This window comes from Macaca nemestrina, chromosome 20 (genome assembly GCF_043159975.1).
Source record: "Macaca nemestrina isolate mMacNem1 chromosome 20, mMacNem.hap1, whole genome shotgun sequence".
Classification (NCBI taxonomy): Eukaryota; Metazoa; Chordata; class Mammalia; order Primates; family Cercopithecidae; genus Macaca; species Macaca nemestrina.
This window is the reverse complement of record NC_092144.1, coordinates 42,414,874-42,436,341: the sequence shown is the minus strand read 5'-3', so window position 1 is coordinate 42,436,341 and position 21,468 is coordinate 42,414,874. Positions and strand designations below refer to the sequence as shown.

Sequence of the window (21,468 nt, the reverse complement as noted above, 5' to 3'; positions counted from 1 at the left end):
AGAGCAAGACTCTGTCTCAAAAATGAAAACTAAACTAAAATAAAAAAATGTATTTGTTTTAGAGACAAGGTCTCACTATGTTGCTTCGACTGGTCTTGAACTCCTAGCCTCAAGCAATCCTCCTGCCTCAATCTCTCAAAGCACTAGGATCATAGGCATGACCCACTTCACCTGACTTTCTTGCAAATCTTTTTTTTTTTTTTTTTGAGATGGAGTCTAGCTCTATTGCCCAAGCTGGAGTGCAGTGGTGCGATAATGTTGGCTCACTACAACCTCTGCCTCCCAGGTTCAAGCGATTCTCCTGCCTCAGCCTCCTGAGTAGCTGGGACTACAGGCGCGTGCCACCATGCCCAGCTAAGTTTTGTATTTTTTTTTTTTTTTGAGACGGAGTCTCGCTCTGTTGCCCAGACTGGAGTGCAGTGGTGCAGTCTCTACTCACTGCAAGCTCTGCCTCTTGGGTTCACGCCATTCTCCTGCCTCAGCCTCCCGTGTAGCTGGGACTACAGGTGCCGCCATCACGCCCAGCTAATTTTTTGTATTTTTAGTAGAGACAGGGTTTCACTATGTTAGCCTGGATGGTGTTGATCTCCTGACCTCGTAATCTGCCCACCTCGGCCTCCCAAAGTGTTGGGGTTACAGGCGTGAGCCACCATTCCCGGCCTTGTGGCAAATCTTAAATAAAAAATCGTTGCCAGGCTAGGCGTGATAGCTCACACCTATAATCCTAGCACTTTGGGAGGATGAGGCAAGAGGATTGCTTTGTCTTAGCAGTTTGAGACCAGCCTGGGCATATGTTGAGACCCCTGACTCTATTAAAAAATATATTTAAAAAAAAAACACCAAAAACTGTTTTGCCAAGCTGGGATGGGGGAGACATGGCAAATTTATATATAAAGGTGGAAAAATAAAGAGTTGACATTATGTGGAAGCTCTCCAGGGATTTTGGTGGGATTCTTAGGGTCTCAGTTTTTATTTATTTTTATTTTTATTTTATTTACTTTTTTCTTTTTTGAGATGGAGTTTCCCTTTAGTTGCCCAGGCTGGAGTGCAATGGCACGATATCGGCTCACCGCAAGCTGTGCCTCCTGGGTTCAAGTGATTCTCCTGCCTCAGCCTCCTGAGTAGCTGGGATTACAAGTGCTGGCCACCACGCCCGGCTAATTTTGTATTTTCAGTAGAGACGGGATTTCTCCGTGTTGGTCAGGCTGGTCTCCAACTCTTGACCTCAGGTGATTTGCCCACCTTGGCCTCCCAAAGTGCTAGTATTACAGGCGTAAGCCACTGTGCCTGGACTATTTTACTTTTTATTTTTTTGAAATGGAGCCTCCCTCTGTTGCCCAGGCTGGAGTGCGGTGGCATGATCTCTGCTAACTGCAACCTCCGCTTCCCAGGTTCAAGTGATTCTCCTGCCTCAGCCTCCCGAGTAACTGAGAGTGCAGGCATGCACCACCATGCCCAGCTAATTTTTGTATTTTTAGTGGAGACAGGGTTTCACCATATTGGCCGGGCTGATCTTGAATTCCTGACTTTAGGTGATCTGTCTACCTTGGCCTCCCAGAGTGCTGGGATTACAGGTATGAACCTCCGTGTCCCGCCTTAGTTTTTATATTTAAGTTGAACCTACTCTGGTGCTGAGAACCAATCAGCTCCCTCACTGCCCAGAGGGAGTAATCTTCACTCTGTCATTTGTTCTTCCATGAACTGAAATTTGTTCAGCGCCCCCATGATATGGAAAGGGCTATGCCACGTTCCAGGAAAAAAATACCCAGAGAAAGAAGGCTCGTCCTCTAGGAATTATAATTGTTTATCTTCCCTCAAAGTGGATTTGAAGTACCTTAACACATTCATACAACATGTAAGATTTAAATCAGGAGTGAATGAAGATATGAAGGCAAGAGAAAGAAGAATAAAGGAAAGATTTAGCTGGAGGTAAGGCTAGTGCATGCCACAAAGTCCTATATACTTTGTGAAATGTGAGTCGTGGTTTGTCTCTGAGCTTCCTGGCAGGCAATAGGAGGAAGGGAATATATTTGGAACACATTTTATATTCACTAGCCAAATGGAAACCCATTTGTAAGAAGAAATGAACCCATTCCTGATACTGAGGGATGGGAGGATTCCCGCTGCCCCAGTCCTTGTGAACATTATCAGCTACACAATCAGTCGTTTTCTCAATAAGCTCTTTGTAGCACAGCTGCAGATTGTGACCTGTGGTGTGTAATGACATCAATTCATTGCGTTGCTGTGGCATAATAAAAGATAAATATTTGGTCTTTATCCTGTTCCTGTGTTCCTGGCACAGAGCTCCTGAGTGATAAAGTATCTTTTGTATGCTAATGAGATCCCTCTTGGTGGGAGGCTTTAGAATGGATGCTGATCCCTAGAAAGCCCAAACCATGGTGAGAGGGCTGGAACTTTCAGCTCCTCCCTCTGTGACCTCTGGAGAGGGGAGAGAGGCTGGAGATCCAGCTCAGTCACTAGTGGCCAATGATTTAATCATCTATCCTTAATGAAGCCTCCATTAAAAACCCTGCATTAGGCCGGGCACGGTTGCTCACGCCTGTAATCAGCACTTTGGGCAGCCGAGGTGGGTGGATCACCTGAGGTCAGGAGTTCGAGACCAGCCTGGCCAACATGGCAAAACCCCATCTCTACTAAAAATACAAAAATTAGCCGGGCATGGTGATGGGCGCCTGTAATCCCAGCTACTCGGGAGCCTGAGGCAGGAGAATCACTTGAACTTGGGAGGTGGAGGTTACAGTGAGCTGAGATCGTGCGCCTGTATTCCAGCCTGTGGGAGAGAGCGAGACTCTGTCTCAAAACAAAAACAAAACAAAAAAAACCTGCATTAGCAAGGCACAGTGGTGCATATCTGTAGTTCCAGCTACTCAGGAGGGTGAGGGAGGATCACTCAAGCCCAGGAGCCCAGGAGTGGAGGCCAGCCTGGGCAACATAGCAAGACACCAACCATCTCTACAAAAAACAAAATAAGGCTGGGCGTGGTGGCTCTTGCCTGTAATCCCAGCACTTTGGAAGGCTGAGGCAGGCGGATTGCTTGAGCCCAGGAGTTTGAGACCAGACTGGGCAACATGGTGAAAAAAATATAAAAATTAGCTGGGTGTGGTGGTACACGCCTGTAGTCCTAGCTACTTGGGAGGCTGAGGTGGGAGGATCACTTGAGCCCTGGAGGGCGAGGCTACAGTGAGCCGTGATCACATCACTGCACTCCAGCCTGGGTGACAAAACAAGACGCGGTCCCCAAAATAAAAATAAAATAAACCCTAAACGATGAGGTTCAGGGAGCCTCTGGGTTGGTGAACATGTTGAGGTGCCTGGAGAGAACATGGAAGCCCTACCCCCTCCCACCATAACTTGCCCTGTGTACATCTTCCAATTGACTGTTCCCGAACTGAATAACATAAACCAGTACTGGTCCTTCAGCTGCTTTCCTATGTTCTGGGAGACGTTCTGGTGAATTACCAAACCTGAGGAGGTGGCAGTGGGAACCCTTGATTGACAGCTCATCAGTCAGAAGCACAGGTTTCCCCCCCGCCAGGATGTGTGACTGGTCCCTAAAATGGGGGCAGCTTTGTGGGACCGAGCCACTACTCTGTGGGGTATGTGCTTACCCCAGGAGCTGGGGTCAGAATCGAATTGAATTGTTGGATACCCAGTTGGTGTCTGATAATCAGAGAATTGGAGGATTGCAGACATGATTTTTTTTTTAAAAAAAGAAGTTATTAGAGTAGAATAGAATACGCTGGAGTGAATCACGCCTATGACTTTTGTGAGACTTTTGTTGAAGGGGCATGTGTCTGTGTGTGTGTGTGCATGCATGTACTGAGTTGTAAAATATATTTCTTTTTTCTATTTTTCGTGATGGCGTCTCGCTCTGTCACACGGGCTGGAGTACTGTGGTGCAGTCTCAGCTCACTGCAACCTCCATCTCCTGGGTTCAAGCGATTCTCATACCTCAGCCTCCTGAGTAGCTGGGACTACAGGCATGTGCCACTACGCCTGGCTGATTTTTGTCTTTTTAGTAGAGACAGGGTTTTGCTGTGTGGCCCAGACTGATCTTGAATTCTTGGCCTCAAGTGATCCGCCTGCCTCAGCCTCTCAAAGTGCTGGGATTACAGATGTGAGCCACTGTGCCCGGCCTAAAATGTATTCTTACTGGTGTCATAGCCATACGCACACACAAATCTCTAAATTGATGAAATTCACCAAGCTGAGCTTCTAGTATCTTATTGTCTGGGGGAGTCCAAATGTGCACGTGTGCAATCAGGTGACCGGTGGCTGGGTTTTCATCAGCAGAGGAAGGGACAGAGGTCAGATACTCACAGTCTCTCCCGATGGCCGGGAGCTCTTGGCTAATGAACCTCAGGCTTCCTCATCCGTGAAATGAGGATGATTCTCTACCAGTCTAAAGTTCACCAACACGTGCTCAGTACAGGCCTGGCTTACAGCCTGGCTGTTACTGTTTCTGTTATTTTAGTGGTGATTCCTAATCTATAACACGAGGGAGCATCTATAAGGCCTTTGAGTAGGTTTCAAAAGCTCTGCTTGAAAACTTTTTTTTTTTTTTGAGAGGGAGTCTCACTCTGTTGTCCAGGCTAGAGGAGAGTGGTACAGTCTCTGCTCACTATAACCTCTGCCTCCTGGGTTCAAGCAATTCTCCTGCCTCAGCCTCCTGAGTGACTGAGTCTACAGGTGTGCACCACCACCCCCAGCTAAGTTTTGTATTTTTAGTAGAGATGAGGTTTCACCATGTTGGCCAGGCTGGTCTCAAGCTCCTGGCCTGAAGTGACCCACCCTCCTCAGCCTCCCAAAGTGCTGGGATTACACACATGAGCCACTGCATCCAGCCTGGATACAGATTCTTTGTTAGATATATAATTTGAAAGTATTTTCTCCCGGTCTGTGGCTTGTCTTTTCATTTTCTTTTTTTTTTGAGATGGAGTTTCGCTCTAGTTGCCCAGGCTGGAATGCAGTGGTGCGATCTCAGCTCATTGCAACCTCCGCCTCTTGGGTTCAGGCGATTCTTCTGCCTCTGCCTCCCGAATATCTGGGATTATAGGCACGCACCACCACACCCAGTTAATTTTGTATTTTTGGTAGAGATGGAGTTTCACCATGTTGGTCAGGCTGGTCTCGAACTCCCAACCTCAGGTGATCCACCTGTCTCGGCCTCCCAAAGTGCTGGGATTACAGGCGCGAGCCACTGCCCCTGGCCGCCTTTTTTCTTTTTCTTTTTTTTGAGACAGAGTCTTGCTCTGTCACCAGGCTGGAGTGCAGGGATGCAATCTCGGCTCACTGCAGCCTATGCCTCCTTGGTTCAAGCGATTCTCCTGCCTCAGCCTCCCAAGTAGCTGGGACTACAGGTGCCTGCCACCACCCCCAGCTAATTTTTTGTTTGTATTTTTAGTAGAGATGGGGTTTCACCATATTGGCTAGGCTGGTCTGGGATTACAGGCGTGAACCACTGCGCCTGTCCCCGATTTATTCTTTTATGGATTGTCCTTTTCGTGTGTAGCTAAGAATATTTTATCCAACCTAAGGTCACGAAGATTGCGTCCTATATTTTCGTCTAGAAGTTTTAGAGGTGTAGCTCTTGTTGCAGTCTATAACCTGTTTGGACAGTGTTTGTAAATGGTGTGCCATTTCGATTTAGGTTAATTCTTACCTATTGTGCAGAAAAGAGTTCACCTATCAGGCCCAGAACTGCTCTCCTTAGAAAGCCCTGCTTGTAAGACTGGCCTTTGGCTGGTGTCTAGAAACTTCAATTTTAGAAGTGTTCTCATCATTCCCAGACTGATAAGATTGACTCACTGTGCCTGAACTGTTTGTACAAACGGTATGGTTTATGTGGAACCACTTGCTTTCCTTCTGGGAATCCAGAATTTTGGAGCATGCTGGGCAGAGGTGCCTATGCTATCAACCCCCAGTGAAAACCCTGGACGTGGAGTCTCTGAGCTTCCCTGGTAGATGTCATTTTACGTGTGTTGTCACAACTCCTTGCTGGGGGAGTTAAGCACGGTCTGTGGGATTCCACAGAGAGAGGACCCCTAGAAGTCTGGGCCGGGCCTCCTCCCAATTTCACCCTATGTGCCTTTCCCTTTGCTCATTATGCTTTGTGTCTTTTGCTGTAGTAAACCATAGCCATGGCTTTTGCAAGTCCTCCTAGATTAACATTGAACTTTGGGGGTGGTTTTAGGGACCCTGACGTACCTATGGATGTCAACCTGCTTTAGCACTATTTGTTGAAACAATAATCTTTTCCACATTGAATTGATTTGGCACTTTTGTTCAAAATCAATTATAAAGATTTACTTATGTAAATGTAAACATTTATTCCTGGACTCTTATTCTGTTTCATTGCCTATCTTTATGTCGGTACCACGCTATTTTGATGACTATGGCTTCTTAGTAAGTTTATTTTTTATTATTTATTTATTTATTTAAAAAATTGTTTTTTTTTGGAGACAGAGTCTCGCTCTGTCGCCCAGGCTGGAGTGCAGTGGCCAGATCTCACAGCACTGTAAGCTCCGCCTCCCGGGTTCATGCCATTCTCCTGCCTCAGCCTCCGGAGTAGCTGGGACTACAGATGCCCACCACCTCGCCTGGCTAGTTTGTTGTATTTTTTAGTAGAGATGGGGTTTCACCGTGTTAGCCAGGATGGTCTTGATCTCCTGACCTCGTGATCTGCCCGTCTCAGCCTCCCAAAGTGCTGGGATTACAGGCTTGAGCCACTGTGCCCGGCTATTTGTTATTTTTTTTTTGAGATGCAGTTTTGCTCTTGTTGCCCAGGCTAGAGTGCAGTGGTGCGATCTTGGCTCACTGCAATCTCGGCCTCCTGGGTTCAAGGGATTCTCTTGCCTCAGGCTCCCAAGTAGCTGGGATTACAGGCGCCCGCCACCATGCCTGTCTAATTTTTTGTATTTTTAGTAGAGATGGGGTTTCACCATGTTGGCCAGGCTAGTCTTGAACTCCTGACCTCAGGTGATATACCCACCTCAGCCTCCCAAAGTGCCAGGATTACAGATGTGAGCCACCATGCCCAGCCCAGCTCCTTAGTAAATTTTAAAATCAATATAAGTCTTCCAACTCTGTTCTTATTTTTCAAAATTGTTTTGCCTATTGTAGGGTTTTTTTTTTTGTTTTTTGTTTTTTTTTTTTTTTTTTTGCATTTCCGTATGAATTTTAGGATCAGCTGGTCGATTTCTATTAAAAAGGTTAGTGGGATTTTGATTGAGGTTGCAATGAATGAATGTACCAACTAAGGAGGCTTGACATGTTGACAATAATGAGCCTTCCTATACAATGGAATAGCTCTTCTTTTACTATATCTCCAGCATTGTTTTGTAGTTTTCGGTTTACATGTCTTGTGATTCTTTTGTTTATTCCTGAATATTTTATTCTTTTTGATGCTATTGTGCATGGAATAGTTTTCTCAATTTCAAGATTGTTCATTGCTAGTATATAGAAATAGATTTGGCCAGGCACGGTGGCTCGTGCCTGTAATCCCAGCACTTTGGGAGGCTGAGGCAGAAAGATTGCTTGAACCCAGGATTTCTGGACCAGCCTGGGCAACATAGTGATACTCCATCTCTGCAAAAAAAATACAAAAATTAGCCAGCATGGTGGTGTGCACCTGTAGGCCCAGCTGCTTGGGAGGCTGAGGCTGGAGGATGGCTTCAGCCTGGGAGGTTGAGGCTATAGTAAGCCATAATGGTGACATTGCATTCCGGCCTAGGTGACAGAGTGAGACCTTGTCTAGAGAAAAAAATAAAAGAATTGATATTTGTATATTGATTATACCCTGTGACCTTCCTAAATTTATTAGTACTAATATTTGTTTTATGGATGCATTGGATTTTCTATATATAAGATAATGCCATCTGTGAATAAAGACAGTTTTATTTCTTCCTTTCTAATCTGGATGCCTTTAATTTCTTTGTTTGCCTCATTGATTAGAAATAGCAAAAGCGGGCATCTTTGCCTTGTTCCTGATGAGAATGGGAAAGCAGTCATTCACCACTGAGTGTGATGTTAACTGTGGGGTTTTGTAGATATCTTTTATCAGATTTCGTGAATTCTTTTTTATTCCTACTTTGTTGAGAATTTTTATTACGAATCTGGGATGGATTTTGTGACATAGTTTTTTCAATGTCTTTTGAAGTCACCATGTGTTTTGTCCTTTATTCTGTTAATGTAATATATTAATTGATTTTCAGATGTTAAACCAACCTTGCATTCCTGGGATAAATCCCACTTGGTTATGGTGTATAATCCTATTTATATGTTTCTAGGTTTGGGTTGCTAATACTAGTCTCATAGAATGAATTGGGAAGCATTACTTCTCCCTTCATTTTCTCATTCATTTATTTTATTTTACTTTCTATCTTATATGTATATATTTTTATATTTTATTTCATTTTATCTTGTTTTAGTTTTTAGAGACAGTGTCTTGCCCTGTCACCCAGGCTGGAGTGCGCTGGCGTGATCACAGCCCCCTGCAGTATTAACCTCCTGGTCTCAAGCAATCCTCCGGCCTGGGACTACAGGCATGCACCACCATGCCCAGCTAATTATCCGTTTCTTTCTTTTTTTTAAACAAATTTTATATTTATTTATTTTGATTTCTCCTACCAAAAGGAATCGTTCATTTCTTTTCAAGTGGATATCTTACAGTGTTTTAGGGCATGGCTGGGAGCAGTTTTGTTTTCTCTTTTCAAGGCTGATTTTTTGCAGGATGTCATAGAGTTCATGTCTGCAGCTCACAGTGTCATTGCCTGTGTCCCCAGCTCCACGTACTGGCAGGTGTGCTGCAAGCTGGGCAGGCGCCCTGTGTCCCTGGGATACTCCCGACCCTCCTCTGCAAGCCGTGCCGTCATCCTCCCTGCAGGGACTGGGGATTGGGTCTGCTCACCCAGAAGCTGGGATACCTGGCTGAGGGCACTTCTCTCCCTCTTCTGTTTGAACAGAGTGGCCACGAACCCAAAGGTACGGGAACAAGTGCGGCTGGAGCTGAGCTTCGTCAACTCAGACCTGCAGATGCTCAAGGAAGAGCTGGAGGGGCTGAACATCTCGGTGGGCGTCTATCAGAACACAGAGTAAGTGGGAGCAGCTCACCTTCCAGAAGCCTCTGAGCCGGAGATCCTGCGTGCATCCAGGGTGCTGCACAAAGAGGCCAGATAGGGTTCTAGACTAGGTGTGGCAGCCCCCACTTTGAGAAGTGAGAGAACCATCAGGTTTGGGGTTGAGCGAGGTGCTAGACTGGAAGGGATGAGTCCATTTGTTGGAACATACCTGCAGTGTTGGACAAAAAGGCATTTGTGAAGCCAGGCACGGTGGCTCATTCCCGTAATCCCAACACTTTGGGAGGCCGAGGCGGGTAGATCACCTGAGGTCAGGAGTTCGAGACCAGCCTGGCCAACATGGTGGAACCCTGTCTCTACTAAAAATAAAAAAAATAGCCGGACGTGGTGGTGCACGCCTATAATCCTGGCTTCTCAGAGGCTGAGGCAGAATTGCTTGAACCAGGGAGTCAGAAGTTTCAGTAGCTGAGATCACACCACTGCAACTCCGGCCTGGCTGACAGAGCGAGACTGTGTCTCAGAACAAACAAACAAACAAAAAATGAAGACAGTACAAAATCTAGTATAAATATACGTGATGAACCAAGATAAGTTTAAAAGTTAGATGCCTTTGATTTTATAGTTATTTTTCAGTAATTCCGCGTAGTCACATTTCATAGACAGGCAAACATTAACAAGATATGTTATTAAATTCAACTGAACAGACATTGAGCAAGGATATTTTAGTGGGTCACCATAATTTTCCTAAGAAACATTAAAGGGACATTGTTAGGACAGTACCTTTCCAATGTTGGCTAATTATTTCCTCATTTATTTGCCAAGGAACAAAAAGTATATACAAATACTTTTTGGGATTAAGGCCAAAATCGACCCTGTAAGGGGAAACCACTATGCACACACAGAGATCCTGTGCACTGTACTTACGTTGGACTGCAGTCCATTTCCTAGCTAGAGGTGACAAACTGAAACAGAAAAATCCATATTAAAACAAAGTAATATACCAGTCTCCTTTTAAGGTTGTATTTCCTTTTTTTTTTGGACAGAGAGTCTCCCTCTCTCACCCAGGTTGGAGTGCAGTGGCACCATCTCAGCTCACTGCAATCTCTACCTTGTAGGTTCAAGCGATTCTTGTGCCTCAGCCATCTGGGTAGCTGGGATTACAGGCGTGCACCATCACACTTGGCTAATTTTTGCATTTATTTTATTTTATTTTTTTAAAGAAAGACAGGGTTTCATCATGTTGACCAGGCTGGTCTTGAACCCCTGGTCTCAAGTAATCTGCTCACCTTGGCCTCCCAAAGTGCTAGAATTACAGATGTGAGCCACTGCGCCTGGCCCCTAGGCCAATTTTGAAGGCACTCTATCATATCATTCTCCATAACTCAATTTTAGAATCGATTTCTTCAAGATGAAAGCCAACACCACCATCCCTCAGAATTGCAATACATCTCCAAAAATGGAGATCCAACTATGAAATAAGTGCCCCTCTTGCCTCATGCCTGTAATCCCAGCTCTTCAGGAGGCTGAGGTGGGGGATCACTTGAGCCCAGGAGTTCGAGGCTAGCCTGGGCAACATAGTGAAACCCCATCTCTACAAAAAATAGGAAAATTAGCCAGGCGTGGTGGTGCACACCTGTAGTCCCAGCTACTCAGAAGGCTGAGGTGGGAAGATCACTTGAGCCAGGGAGGTCGAGACTGCAGTAAGGGCAACAGAAAGAAGTCCTGTCTCAAAACACAAAAACAAAACAAAATGCTAAGTGAAATGCTTCTTTTTAAGGAGAAATAACTTTGAGACAGTTCAGAGAAGGGTTTACGTGCCTTTTCAGTGCGGGCATGAGACTGCTCAAAAAGTAGGTGGGTCCCGGGGGAAACTCAGTCGGAAAATAGCTCCCTGGATTTGGGAACCTTGAGTCACCTATGGAATGTGTGTTTCCTGGTGCTGGTCCTCTGCGGGGCACCAGGGTAGTTTCCGAGCTGGAGGGGAAGCATCAGTGTGTGAAACCTCGCTGGCTCTTCCCTTTGTGACGCCCCATGCCTGGCTTACCTGTGGGCTCCTATACAGTTTTTATTGTTTGTTTGTTTTATATTTTTTTATTTCTATTTATTTTTTTTGAGACAGAGTCTTGCTTTGTTGCCCAGGCTGGAGTGCAGTGGCGGGATCTCAGCTCACTGCAACCTCTGCCTCCCAGGTTCAAGCGATTCTCCTGCCTCAGCCTCCTGAGTAGCCGGGACTACAGGCACATGCCACCACGCCCGGCTAATTTTTTGTATTTTTAGTAGAGTTGGGGTTTCACCATGTTAGCCAGGCTGGTCTTGAACTCCTGACCTCGTGATCCACCTGTCTCGGCTTCCCAAAGTGCTGGGATTACAGGCGTGAGCCACCATGCCCGGCCCCGTTTTACTGTTTTTTTGAAATGGAGTCTCTCTCTCTGTCGCCCAGGCTGGAGTGTAGTGGCACGATCTCAGCTCACCACAACCTTGCCTCCCAGGTTCAAGCGATTCTCCTGCCTCAGCCTCTTGAGTAGCTGGGACTACAGGCACGTGCCAACTTGCCCAGCTAATTTTTTGTATTTTTAGTAGAGACGGGGTTTCACCATGTTGGCCAGGCTGGTCTTGACAGAAGCAGCGTCCTGAGTCAGCATCACAGGGAGGTCTCCTGGAGGATGCAGGTGGAACTGCTCCCCTGATAGACTGTGCCATCCAGGGCCATGGGCTCCTTGTCTCTGCTGTCCCCCAGCACACCATTCCTCGGCTTCTCAGGAAACAGGCTGGTGTCCACGAGATGGTCCTGCAAACACAGAGCCAAAGGGGTGGAACTGGTGAAGATGAGTCACCACACCTGGCCTCCTGTGCAGTTTTGAATGCCCAGTCAATATGACAGCTAATGGAAGGTTCTCCCAGCCTATGCTCTGGTGTTCACTTCTAGTGTTTTGTCCAAAAGGTTCAAGTTCTGGAGGAGGCAAGATGGGTCCAAGCTTTGGTAATAAATGTTGGCCGTTCCACACTCGCATTTGCTGTGCCAAAGAGCAGGGACATGCAACACAGGGCTTCCCACAGAGTGAACCGAAGGCCCCTGGGGTGGTCCCTGGGCTCTAGAGTGGTCAATCACTGCCTTGTGTCATTGGGAAGAGGGAGAGCTGTGCAGATTCAACACGACACCATGCATTTGGGTCCTGCGCTCTTCTGTTTTCAAAGTAGATTGTTTCTTTCTTTGCATGGTTGCTCTTTTTTTTTTTTTTTTTTTCTGAGATGGAGTCTCGCTCCGTCACCCAGGCCTAGAGTGCAATGGTGTGATCTTGGCTCACTGCTACCTCCACCTTCCAGTTGAAGCGATTCTCCTGCCTCAGCCTCCTGAGTAGCTGGGATTACAGGTGTACACCACCATGCCCAGGTAGTTTTTGTATTTTTAGTAGAGACGGGGTTTTACCGTATTGGCCAGGCTGGTCTCGAACTCCTGACCTCAGGTGATCTGTCCGCTTCAGCCTCCCAAAGTGATGGGATTATAGGTGTGAGCCACCACGCCCAGCCTGCACTATTCTGTTTTCAAAGTAGATTGTTTCTTTCTTATCACGGTTGATCTTTACAGTCTTCTAGGAGGTAGGCGGGAAAGAAAGAACCTTATGGTGCAGATGAAAAACTCAGGGAGGCCCGAGGTCACCTAGAGGGCGCTGTCAGTGCCACATTGGGGCTGGGGTGTCCTGGAGCTCGGCTCAGGACGCTTACTCCTCCTCTTGTTGCCTGGACAGCCGCAAACCTGGCTTCCCGCCCTGCATAGCCTGGAGGAGCCTTCAGCAGGATCCGACTTTCCATGCCTCTGGGATGGGTCTCACCTGCTGTAGCCCAGCTGTGCAGAACGAGGTTCAGCTTACAGCTGCATTGTCCTCTCGCCCTGCCCAGCCTTTCTGGCCTTCTTGTGGGGCTGGGCTGAGCAGCCCTAGGAGGTCTCCTGTTACAGGTCAGGGAGCTAAATCCCTGTTTGCAAAACACAGCCTGAGCTCCGTTCACTTCCTGCTGGCCCTGCCCCTAGGAATGCAGGCTCACGGAGCACTCCCTGGGTGACCTGTGGTTACTGAGTGGTTAGCTGGGAGAGAGGAGGTGGAGGGTGTCTGGTCCTGGGCTGGGAGGCAGGTGCACTCTGTTGGATGGGGCTCCTGAGGGGAGCAGAGGAGGAGGGGGTGAGGAGCTGACAAAGGAGGCGCAGGGCAGCAGGGTGGTACACCCAGGTGGGAGCAGCAAGTGCACCGGGCACAGAACCTGGCACAGGATAGACTCTCAGCACAGCTGCCTCAAAGAAGCATTGCGACTGGGCTGGACGCAGAGGCTCGTGCCTGTCATTCCAGCACATTGAGAGGCTGAGGTGGGCAGATCACTTGAGATCAGGAGTTTGAGACCAGCCTGGCCAACATGGCGAAACCCCATCACTACTAAAAAAAATAGACAAAAATTAGCCGGGTGTGGTGTTGCGTGCCTGTAATCCCAGCTACTCGGGGGGCTGAGGCAAGAGAATTCCTTGAACCCAGGAGGAGGAGGTTGCAGTGAGCTGAGATTGCGCCATTGCACTCCAGCCTGGACAACAAGAGCAAAATGCCATCTCAAAAAAAAAAAAAAAAAAAAGAAGCATTGAGGTGTTGAGAGTGGAAGATAAATCAGTGTCAAGATACCAGGGGCATGATGTGTTAGGCGGGGTGGTCCAGCAGTCTTAGGGAGCTGGGGTCAGTTTTAGAGCAGAGGGTGGGGCATGACCAGAGTCATCCTTATGGAAAATGAGCCCGTCAGCTAGGTGAGTACTGGATGGGGCAAGGAGAGGGCGCACACCTGAGCTGGGCTGCTGGGGACAAGGCCGTGGGATACCCAGGGGTCTGGTTTGGGGTGTTCATATATACCTTGTTGTGTTCCTCATAGGGAGGCATTTACGATTCCCCTGATTCCTCTTGGCCTGAAGGAAACGAAAGACGTCGACTTTTCAGTTGTCCTCAAGGTAAATCTCAAAGCCATGGGCACCGGACTCAGTGTTTAAAATGGAAATAGACCATTTGCAGTGGCGCATGCCTGTAGTCCCAGTTACTTGGGAGGCTGAGGCAAGAGGATCACTTGAGCCCAGGAGTTGGAGGCCGCAGTGAGTTGTGATCATACCACTGCACTCCAGCCTGGGCAACCAAAAAAAAAAAAAAGAAAAGAAAAAAAAAGGAGATAGAGAATATGTATCTCTTGCAATGGCCTTAGGCTCAACAGGCAGAGTCAGTTGATATCTACAGAGTGACCCTGAGGCCCTTCTCAGCCAGCTACATGCATAATTTGTGCGTTTATTCCTGCCAGATTTTTGTTGTGGCCTTTAATGACTTCTGAAGCTCCTCCTGGGTCTTAGACAAGGCAGGTTGGAAACCCAGGCCGGCCTTCCCCAAGAGGCCAAGTCAAAGAGGGTCTGTGGTGGATATGCTTTGAAATTTAAAACTTATATCCTCTTTTATTAATAGTATCTTTTTTTCTTAAATCATGTAACCAGTTTAGGCTATGTTTTTGGAAGAATAGCTAAAGTTTTTTTCTCTAACATTTTATTATGAAAGTTTCCAAACTTTTCAAAAAATTCTAAGAATTTTATAGCAAACTCCTGTGTACTCACTTCCTCCAGGAACATACTGCCAGCATTGCTTCCTCACATATTTGTCCATCTGTGCATTTTTGTGTCTGTTAGGTTGGTTCAAAGGTAATTGCAGTTTTTGCCATTGAAAGTAATGGCTAGGCCGGGTGCGGTGGCTCATGCCTGTAATCCCAGCACTCTGGGAGGCCGAGGTGGGTGGATCATGAAGTCAGGAGTTCCAGACCAGCCTGGCCAAGATGGTGAAACCCCGTCGCTAATAAAAAATACAAAAATTAGCCGGGCACGGTGGTGGGCGTCTGTAATTCCAGCTACTCAGGAGGCTGAGGCAGGAGAATCGCTTGAACCCAGGAGACGGAGTCTACAGTGAGCCGAGATCACACCACTGCACTCTAGCCTGGGCAATAGAGGAAGACTCCATCTCAAAAAAAAAAAAAAAAAAGAAAGTAATGGCTAAAGGCCTGTAATCCCAGCACTTTGGGAGGCTGAAGCAGTCGGATCACTCGAGCTCAGGAGTTCAAGACCAGCCTGGCCAATGTGGTAAAACCCCTGTCTCTACTAAACGTACAGAAATTAGCTGGATGTGGTGGTGCACACCTGTAATCCCAGTTACTTGAGAGGCTGAGGCAGGTGAATTGTTCGAACCCAGGAGGTGGAGGCAGAGATTGCAGGGAGCTGAGACCATGCCACTGCCCTCCAGCCTGGGCGACAGAGCAAGATCCCGTCTCAAAAAAAAAAAAATTAGCTGGGCGTAGTGGCCTATGCCTGTAATCCCAGTTACTCGGGATGCTGAGGCACGAGAGAATCACTTGAACCCAGGAGGTGGAGATGCAGTGAGCTGAGATTGTGCCACTGCACTCCAGCCTGGGCAACAGTGAAATTGCGTCTCAAAAAACAAACAGAAAAAGAAAATGAAGGTAAGGGCTAATATCATCAGTCTGTCTTATTTATGATGCAATTTCAAAGGAAATCAAAGATGTCAATTCATTCCCCTTAAATATTTGAATAACCAGAGTCTTTGCTTGTGTGCCCCCCTGCCACATCCCTGGGTATCTGGACTCCTCTCCTGTTTGGCAGATCCTCATAAGCCCACCTGTGTCTGGCACTGTGTTGGGTGCCGGAGGCCACAGCCCTGCCTGCAGGGCCCTTGGGTCCATGGGGGATTCAAGTGGGAAGTGGAAGAGGTGCTTCAATGGAGAACACAGGAGAGACCGTGCCGCCAGGCTGGGGCCGGGAGACCATCCTGTGCCTGGATTACGCTCCTCTTCCTTCCCTCTTCAACTCTATCAGTTTGAGTTTTTAACCAGTTGCCTCCAAATTCCATCAAGGAGGGGAAAGGGGATGAGGTGCAGGGTGGCCCAAGTTTGCACAAAAATAGATGTGACTTGCCACTGGTCTGTGGGACTCAAAACAATCCACGTGTCTGGAAATGTCTGTTGCTGCTATTGTAGAAGTTTCTTTATGATTTAATTTGTCTGTTGCTTGATGCTGGACTACAAGAATGAGCTTTTTTTTTTGAGACGGAGTTTCACTCTTGTTCCCCAAGCTGGAGTCCAATGGTGCGATCTCAGCTCACTGCAACCTCCGCCTCTTAGGTTCAAGCGATTCTCCTGCTTGAGCCTCCCAAGTAGCTGGGATTACAAGCATGTGCCACCACACCCAGCTAATTTTTACTAGTAGAGATACGGGTTTCACCATGTTGACCAGGCTGGTCTTGAACTCCTGACCTCAGATGATCCGCCCACCTCAGCCTCCTAAGATGCTGGGATTACAGGCGTGAGCCACTGCATCCGGCCAAGAATGCAAGCATTTTAAAGGAAGAGTCTCTTGGAGAAACTTAGGAATTTTATAGGCATTTTTAAGGATTCAATTTGGGTCATGTGCTGAATTCCACATTAAAGCAAATGAAAATATTCACATGTTGTGGCCATGGCCAGCTGCCATTCGGCACAGGCTTCCAACCATGTCATTTTAGCCTAAAAGAGTCTCTACAAATGTCAATCATACGAAAATGAGAACGTTTGAGGGACTTTCTGTTGTATTTTTTCTCTTTCATATTTGAGAGAAACACAGGTACTCCAGAAGTGGTTCAGCAGACTGAATTAGGGCAATTCCATTTCAAATCTGACCTGGGTGTTCGTGTGATATTTTATAATCAGTGAAGCTTCACAGTGTGATTTTGTTTTATTTTATTTAATTAATTTATTTAGAGAGGGAGTCTTGCTCTCTCGCCCAGGCTGGAGTGCAGAGGTACAATCTTAGCTCGCTGCAACCTCCGCCTCCCAGGTTCAAGTGATTCTCCTGCTTCAGCCTCCTGAGTAGCTGGGACTACAGGCACCCACCACCACGCCCAGCTAATTTTTATATTTTTAGTAGAGACAGGGTTTCACTATGTTGGCCAGGCTGGTCTCAAACTCCTGACCTCAAGTGATCCACCCGCCTCGGCTTCCCAAAGTGTTAGGATTACAGGCATGAGCCATTGCACCCGGCCGATTTTGTTTTATTTTAAAGAAATAGGCCGGGCGCGGTGGCTGAAGCCTGTAATCCCAGCACTTTGGGAGGCCGAGACGGGCAGATCACGAGGTCAGGAGATCGAGACCATCCTGGCTAACACGGTGAAACCCCGTCTCTACTAAAAAAAATACAAAAACTAGCCGGGCAAGGTGGCGGGCGCCTATAGTCCCAGCTACTCGGGAGGCTGAGGCAGGAGAATGGTGTAAACCCGGGAGGCGGAGCTTGCAGCGAGCTGAGATCCGGCCACTGCACTCCAGCCTGGGAGACAGAGCAAGACTCCGTCTCAAAAAACAAAAACAAAACCAAAAAAAAGAAATAGGGCCAGGCGCAGTGGCTCACACCTTTAGTCCCAGCTACCAGGTAGGCTGAGGTGGGGGGACTGCTTGAGCCCCAAGAGGTCGAGGCTGCAGTCAGCTATGATTGAGCCCCTGCACACCATCCTGGAAAACAGAATAATACCTTGTCTCAAAAAAAAAAAAAAGATTTTCCAAATCAGTGAAAGAAAATGAAATAACATCTGTCCTTCAGTAAAGTTTAATAGTTTTCTGCTTAATTATATTAATTTTATCCCTAGAAATGTACTTTTGTTGCCATTGTGAAAGGTATTGTTTCTCTGTTAGGGTTGTTTTTTTTTTTTTTTTTCCTTTTCTGAGACAGTCTCATTGTGTCGCCCAGGCTGGAGTGCAGTGGTGCAATCTTGGCTCACTGCAACCTCTGTCCCCCAGGTCCAAGTGATTCTCCTGCCTCAGCCTCCTGGGTCGCTGGGATTACAGGCACCTGCCACCATACCCATCTAATTTTTTGTATTTTTAGTAGAGACAGGGTTTCACCATGTTGACCAGACTGGTCTCAAACTCCTGACCTCAAATGTTCTGCCAGCCTCAGCCTTGAAAACTGCTGGGATTACAGATGTGAGCCACCGCACCTGACTGTCTGTTAAGTTTTTCTAATTGGTTATTGCATGTATAAGAAAGGAAGAATATTGACTTTTCTTTTTACTATTGACTTTTATATGTTAACTTCTTTGCCACTTTATTGAATTCTTATTAATTTCGTAATGTTTCAGTTGATGCTGTTGGGTTTTATAAACATGCTGTTATGTTGCAAAAAATTATTTTGATTGTTCCTTTCTAATATTTTATGTCTCTTATTTTTCTTAATGTGTGGGCTAGAGAATGTTTGGAATTAGGCTAAGTAATAACAGTGATGGTGGAAATTCTCATTTTGTCCCTAATGTTTACAGTGGGTTTCAGTTAGGATTTTTGTTTTGTTTTGTTTTTGTTTTTGAGACGAAGTTTCACTCTGTCATCCAAGCTGGAGTGCAGTGGCTCAATCTCAGCTCACAGCAACCTCCGCCTCCTGGGCTCAAGCGATTCTCCTGCGGCAGCCTCCGGAGTAGCTGGGATTACAGGCACCTGCCAGCATGCCCGGCTAATTTTTGTATTTTTAGTAGAGACGGGGGGTTTCACCATGTTGGCCAGTCTGGTTTTGAACTCCTGGCTTCAGGTGACCCACCTGCCTCAGCCTCCCAAAGCGCTGAGATTACAGGTGTGAGCCACTGTGCCTGGCCAGTTAGATAATTTTTTTTATCCCACTAAGTATGTTAGTCTAGCCTAGTTTACTAACTTTCAAATCCAGGAATATATATATAAGTTAATCAAAATCCTCTTTGACTTTTATGAGGTGAACATAAGATTGGAGTGCAGTGACATGATCATGGCTCACTGCAGCCTCAACCTCCTGGGCTCAAGTGATCCTCCTGCCTCAGCCTCCTGAGCAGCTGGGACTACAGGTGTGCATCACCACACCTGGCTAATTTTTTATTTTTTGTAGAGATGGGGTTTCACTATGTTGTCCAGGCTGTTCTCAAACTCCTGGTCTCAAGTGATTCTCCCACCTTGGCCTCCCAAAGCGCTGTGATCACAGACAAGAGTCACTACACCTGATCCCTTTTAACTACCATGCTCAACTATTTTTTTTTTTAATTTAAAAAATTAAAAAAAATTTTTAATAGAGACGGAGTTTCACCATGTTGGCCAGGCTGGTCTGGAACTCCTGACCTCAAGCGAGCTACCTGCCTCAGTTTCCCAAAGTGCTGGGATTACAGGCATGAGCCACCATACCCAGCCCATGGCCATGTTTAAAGAAAAGAAGCATAGTCAGCTGGGTGTGGTGGCTCATGCCTGTGATCCCAACACTTTGAGAAGCTGAGGTGGGAGGGTCACTTGAGGCCAGGAGTCCGAGACCGTCGTAGGCCACATAGGAAGACTCTGTCTTTATGAAAAATAACAATGTTAGCTGAGTGTGGTGGCGCATAGCTAGAGTCCCATCTACTGGAGAAGCTGAAGTGGGAGGATGACTTGAGCCCAGGAGTTCGAGGCTGCAGTGGCTATGATTGCACCATTGCACTCCACCCTGGGCAACAGAGTGAGACCCTCATCTCTTAAAAAAACAGAAAAAGAAGGCACAGCAGAGTTGTATATTTAGTACAAATCCATTTTTGTAGGACAAGTGTTTGTTTGTGTGTCTGTGCATTGAACACACAAAAACAGGAGGAGCTTTAATGTAGAAGTTGTATAAAGAGGTTACTCACAGTCATTGGGAAGACGTAATTGAACGATCTATGTGATCACCTTTCTTGCAGCTTGGGGGAGCCAGCACTTGTAGGGGTGGGGCGACAGGGCAAAACCCCATCTCTATTAAAAAATACAAAAATGAAATTAGCTGGGTGTGCTGGCACATGCCTGTGGTCCTAGCTACTTGGGAGGCTGAAGTAGGAGGATTGCTTGAGCCCAGAGAAGTCGAGGCTGCAGTGAGCCGAGATCGCGCCGCTGCACTCCAGCCTAGGTGACAAAGTGAGATCCTGCCTCAAAGATAAAATAAAATAAAATGCCTTTATAACATGGTTAAGGGTCTTTTTGGCAAAGGAAACCCATGTCTGGGGACTGTTATGACAATCCTACCCTCAGGGTCTGTGCTGGGAAACTTGTCCAAGTCCTGAGGGAGGCCCGGAATTGCAAGTCTGAGCCCCTGAATATCTGCGGTGTTTGCAGTATAGTCGAATGTATAGGTCACAGGCTGGTCTTGAACTCCTGGCCTCAAGTGATTTACCTGCCTGGTCTTCCCAAAGTGCTGGGATTACAGATGGGAGCCACGGTGCGAGGGCACAAAGACATTTTTAAGCAAAAAACTAACTTCAACTCTTCATTTTTACTGAAGCAACACAACATTTAAAAACATTGGCGTGGAGTGCAGTGGCTCACACCTGTAATCCTAGCACTTTGGGAGGCTGAGGCAGATGGATTGCTTGAGCCCAGGAGTTCAAGACCAGCCTGGGCAATGTGGTGAAACCCCCGTCTCTACCAAAAATTAGCTGGGCGTGGTGGTGCATGCCCATAATCCCAGCTACTCGGGAGGCTGAGGCACGAGAATTGCTTGAGCCTGGGAGGTGGAGCCTGGGCAACAGGAGTAAAACCCTGGTTAAAAAAAAAAATTTAAAAATTAAAAAAAAAAAATCTATGGCCTGGTGCGGTGGCTGAAGTCTATAATCCCAGTACTTTGGGAGGCCAAGGTGGATGGATCACCTGAGGTCAGAAGTTTGAGACCAGCCTGGCCAACATGGTGAAACTCTGTCTCTACTAAAAATACAACAGTTAGCTGGGTGTTGTGGCAGATGCCTGTAATCCCAGCTACTCAGGAGGCTGAGGCAGGAGAATTGCATGAACCTGGGAGGCGGAGGTTGCAGTGAGCCGAGATTGTGCCACTGTACTCCAGCCTGGGCGACCAAAAACACTACATAAAATTAAGAAAACAAATGCCCCCACTTTGAAAATCACTACAGTGTTCTGTCTCCTATAAGTTTTTCTTTATTCAGCCTTTTTAAAAACGGGTTCACAATTGACGTATTACTGTTATGCACATATATGGTTTTCAATCACATTTTATAGTATCTGACCTCATTTTTCTTAAAGGATTTTATCCTGGAACATTACAGTGAAGATGGCTATTTGTATGAAGATGAAATTGCAGATCTTATGGATCTGAGACAAGTAAGTTTTTGTGTACAGTAGAGAGGGGAGGGTGGCTTTTCTGAGTCTTTAGGGTACCCCATAATTGCATGCTTGTGGTCTTAACAGAATTGCGGGCGGATGGAGGTGATGGTTTGGGGGGTGCTGGATCACCCATGCCACTTGCTGCATAAGAAAACTGTAGAAAGAGGCCGGGTGCGGTGGCTCAAGCCTATGTAATCCCAGCACTTCA

The 21,468-nt window shown here is 46.7% G+C and overlaps 1 protein-coding gene across 1 annotated transcript in view; it reads left to right on the top strand.

The window, feature by feature from the left end:
- LOC105495654 (rhophilin Rho GTPase binding protein 2) overlaps positions 1 to 21,468 on the top strand; it is an 85,465-nt gene that overhangs the window by 29,452 nt on the left and 34,545 nt on the right. Inside the window, exons 3-5 of the mRNA XM_071085983.1 lie at positions 8,985 to 9,113; positions 14,001 to 14,076; positions 21,180 to 21,257. Of these exons, the coding sequence (XP_070942084.1) occupies positions 8,985 to 9,113; positions 14,001 to 14,076; positions 21,180 to 21,257 (283 nt within the window). The remainder of the gene's footprint in view (positions 1 to 8,984; positions 9,114 to 14,000; positions 14,077 to 21,179; positions 21,258 to 21,468) is intronic.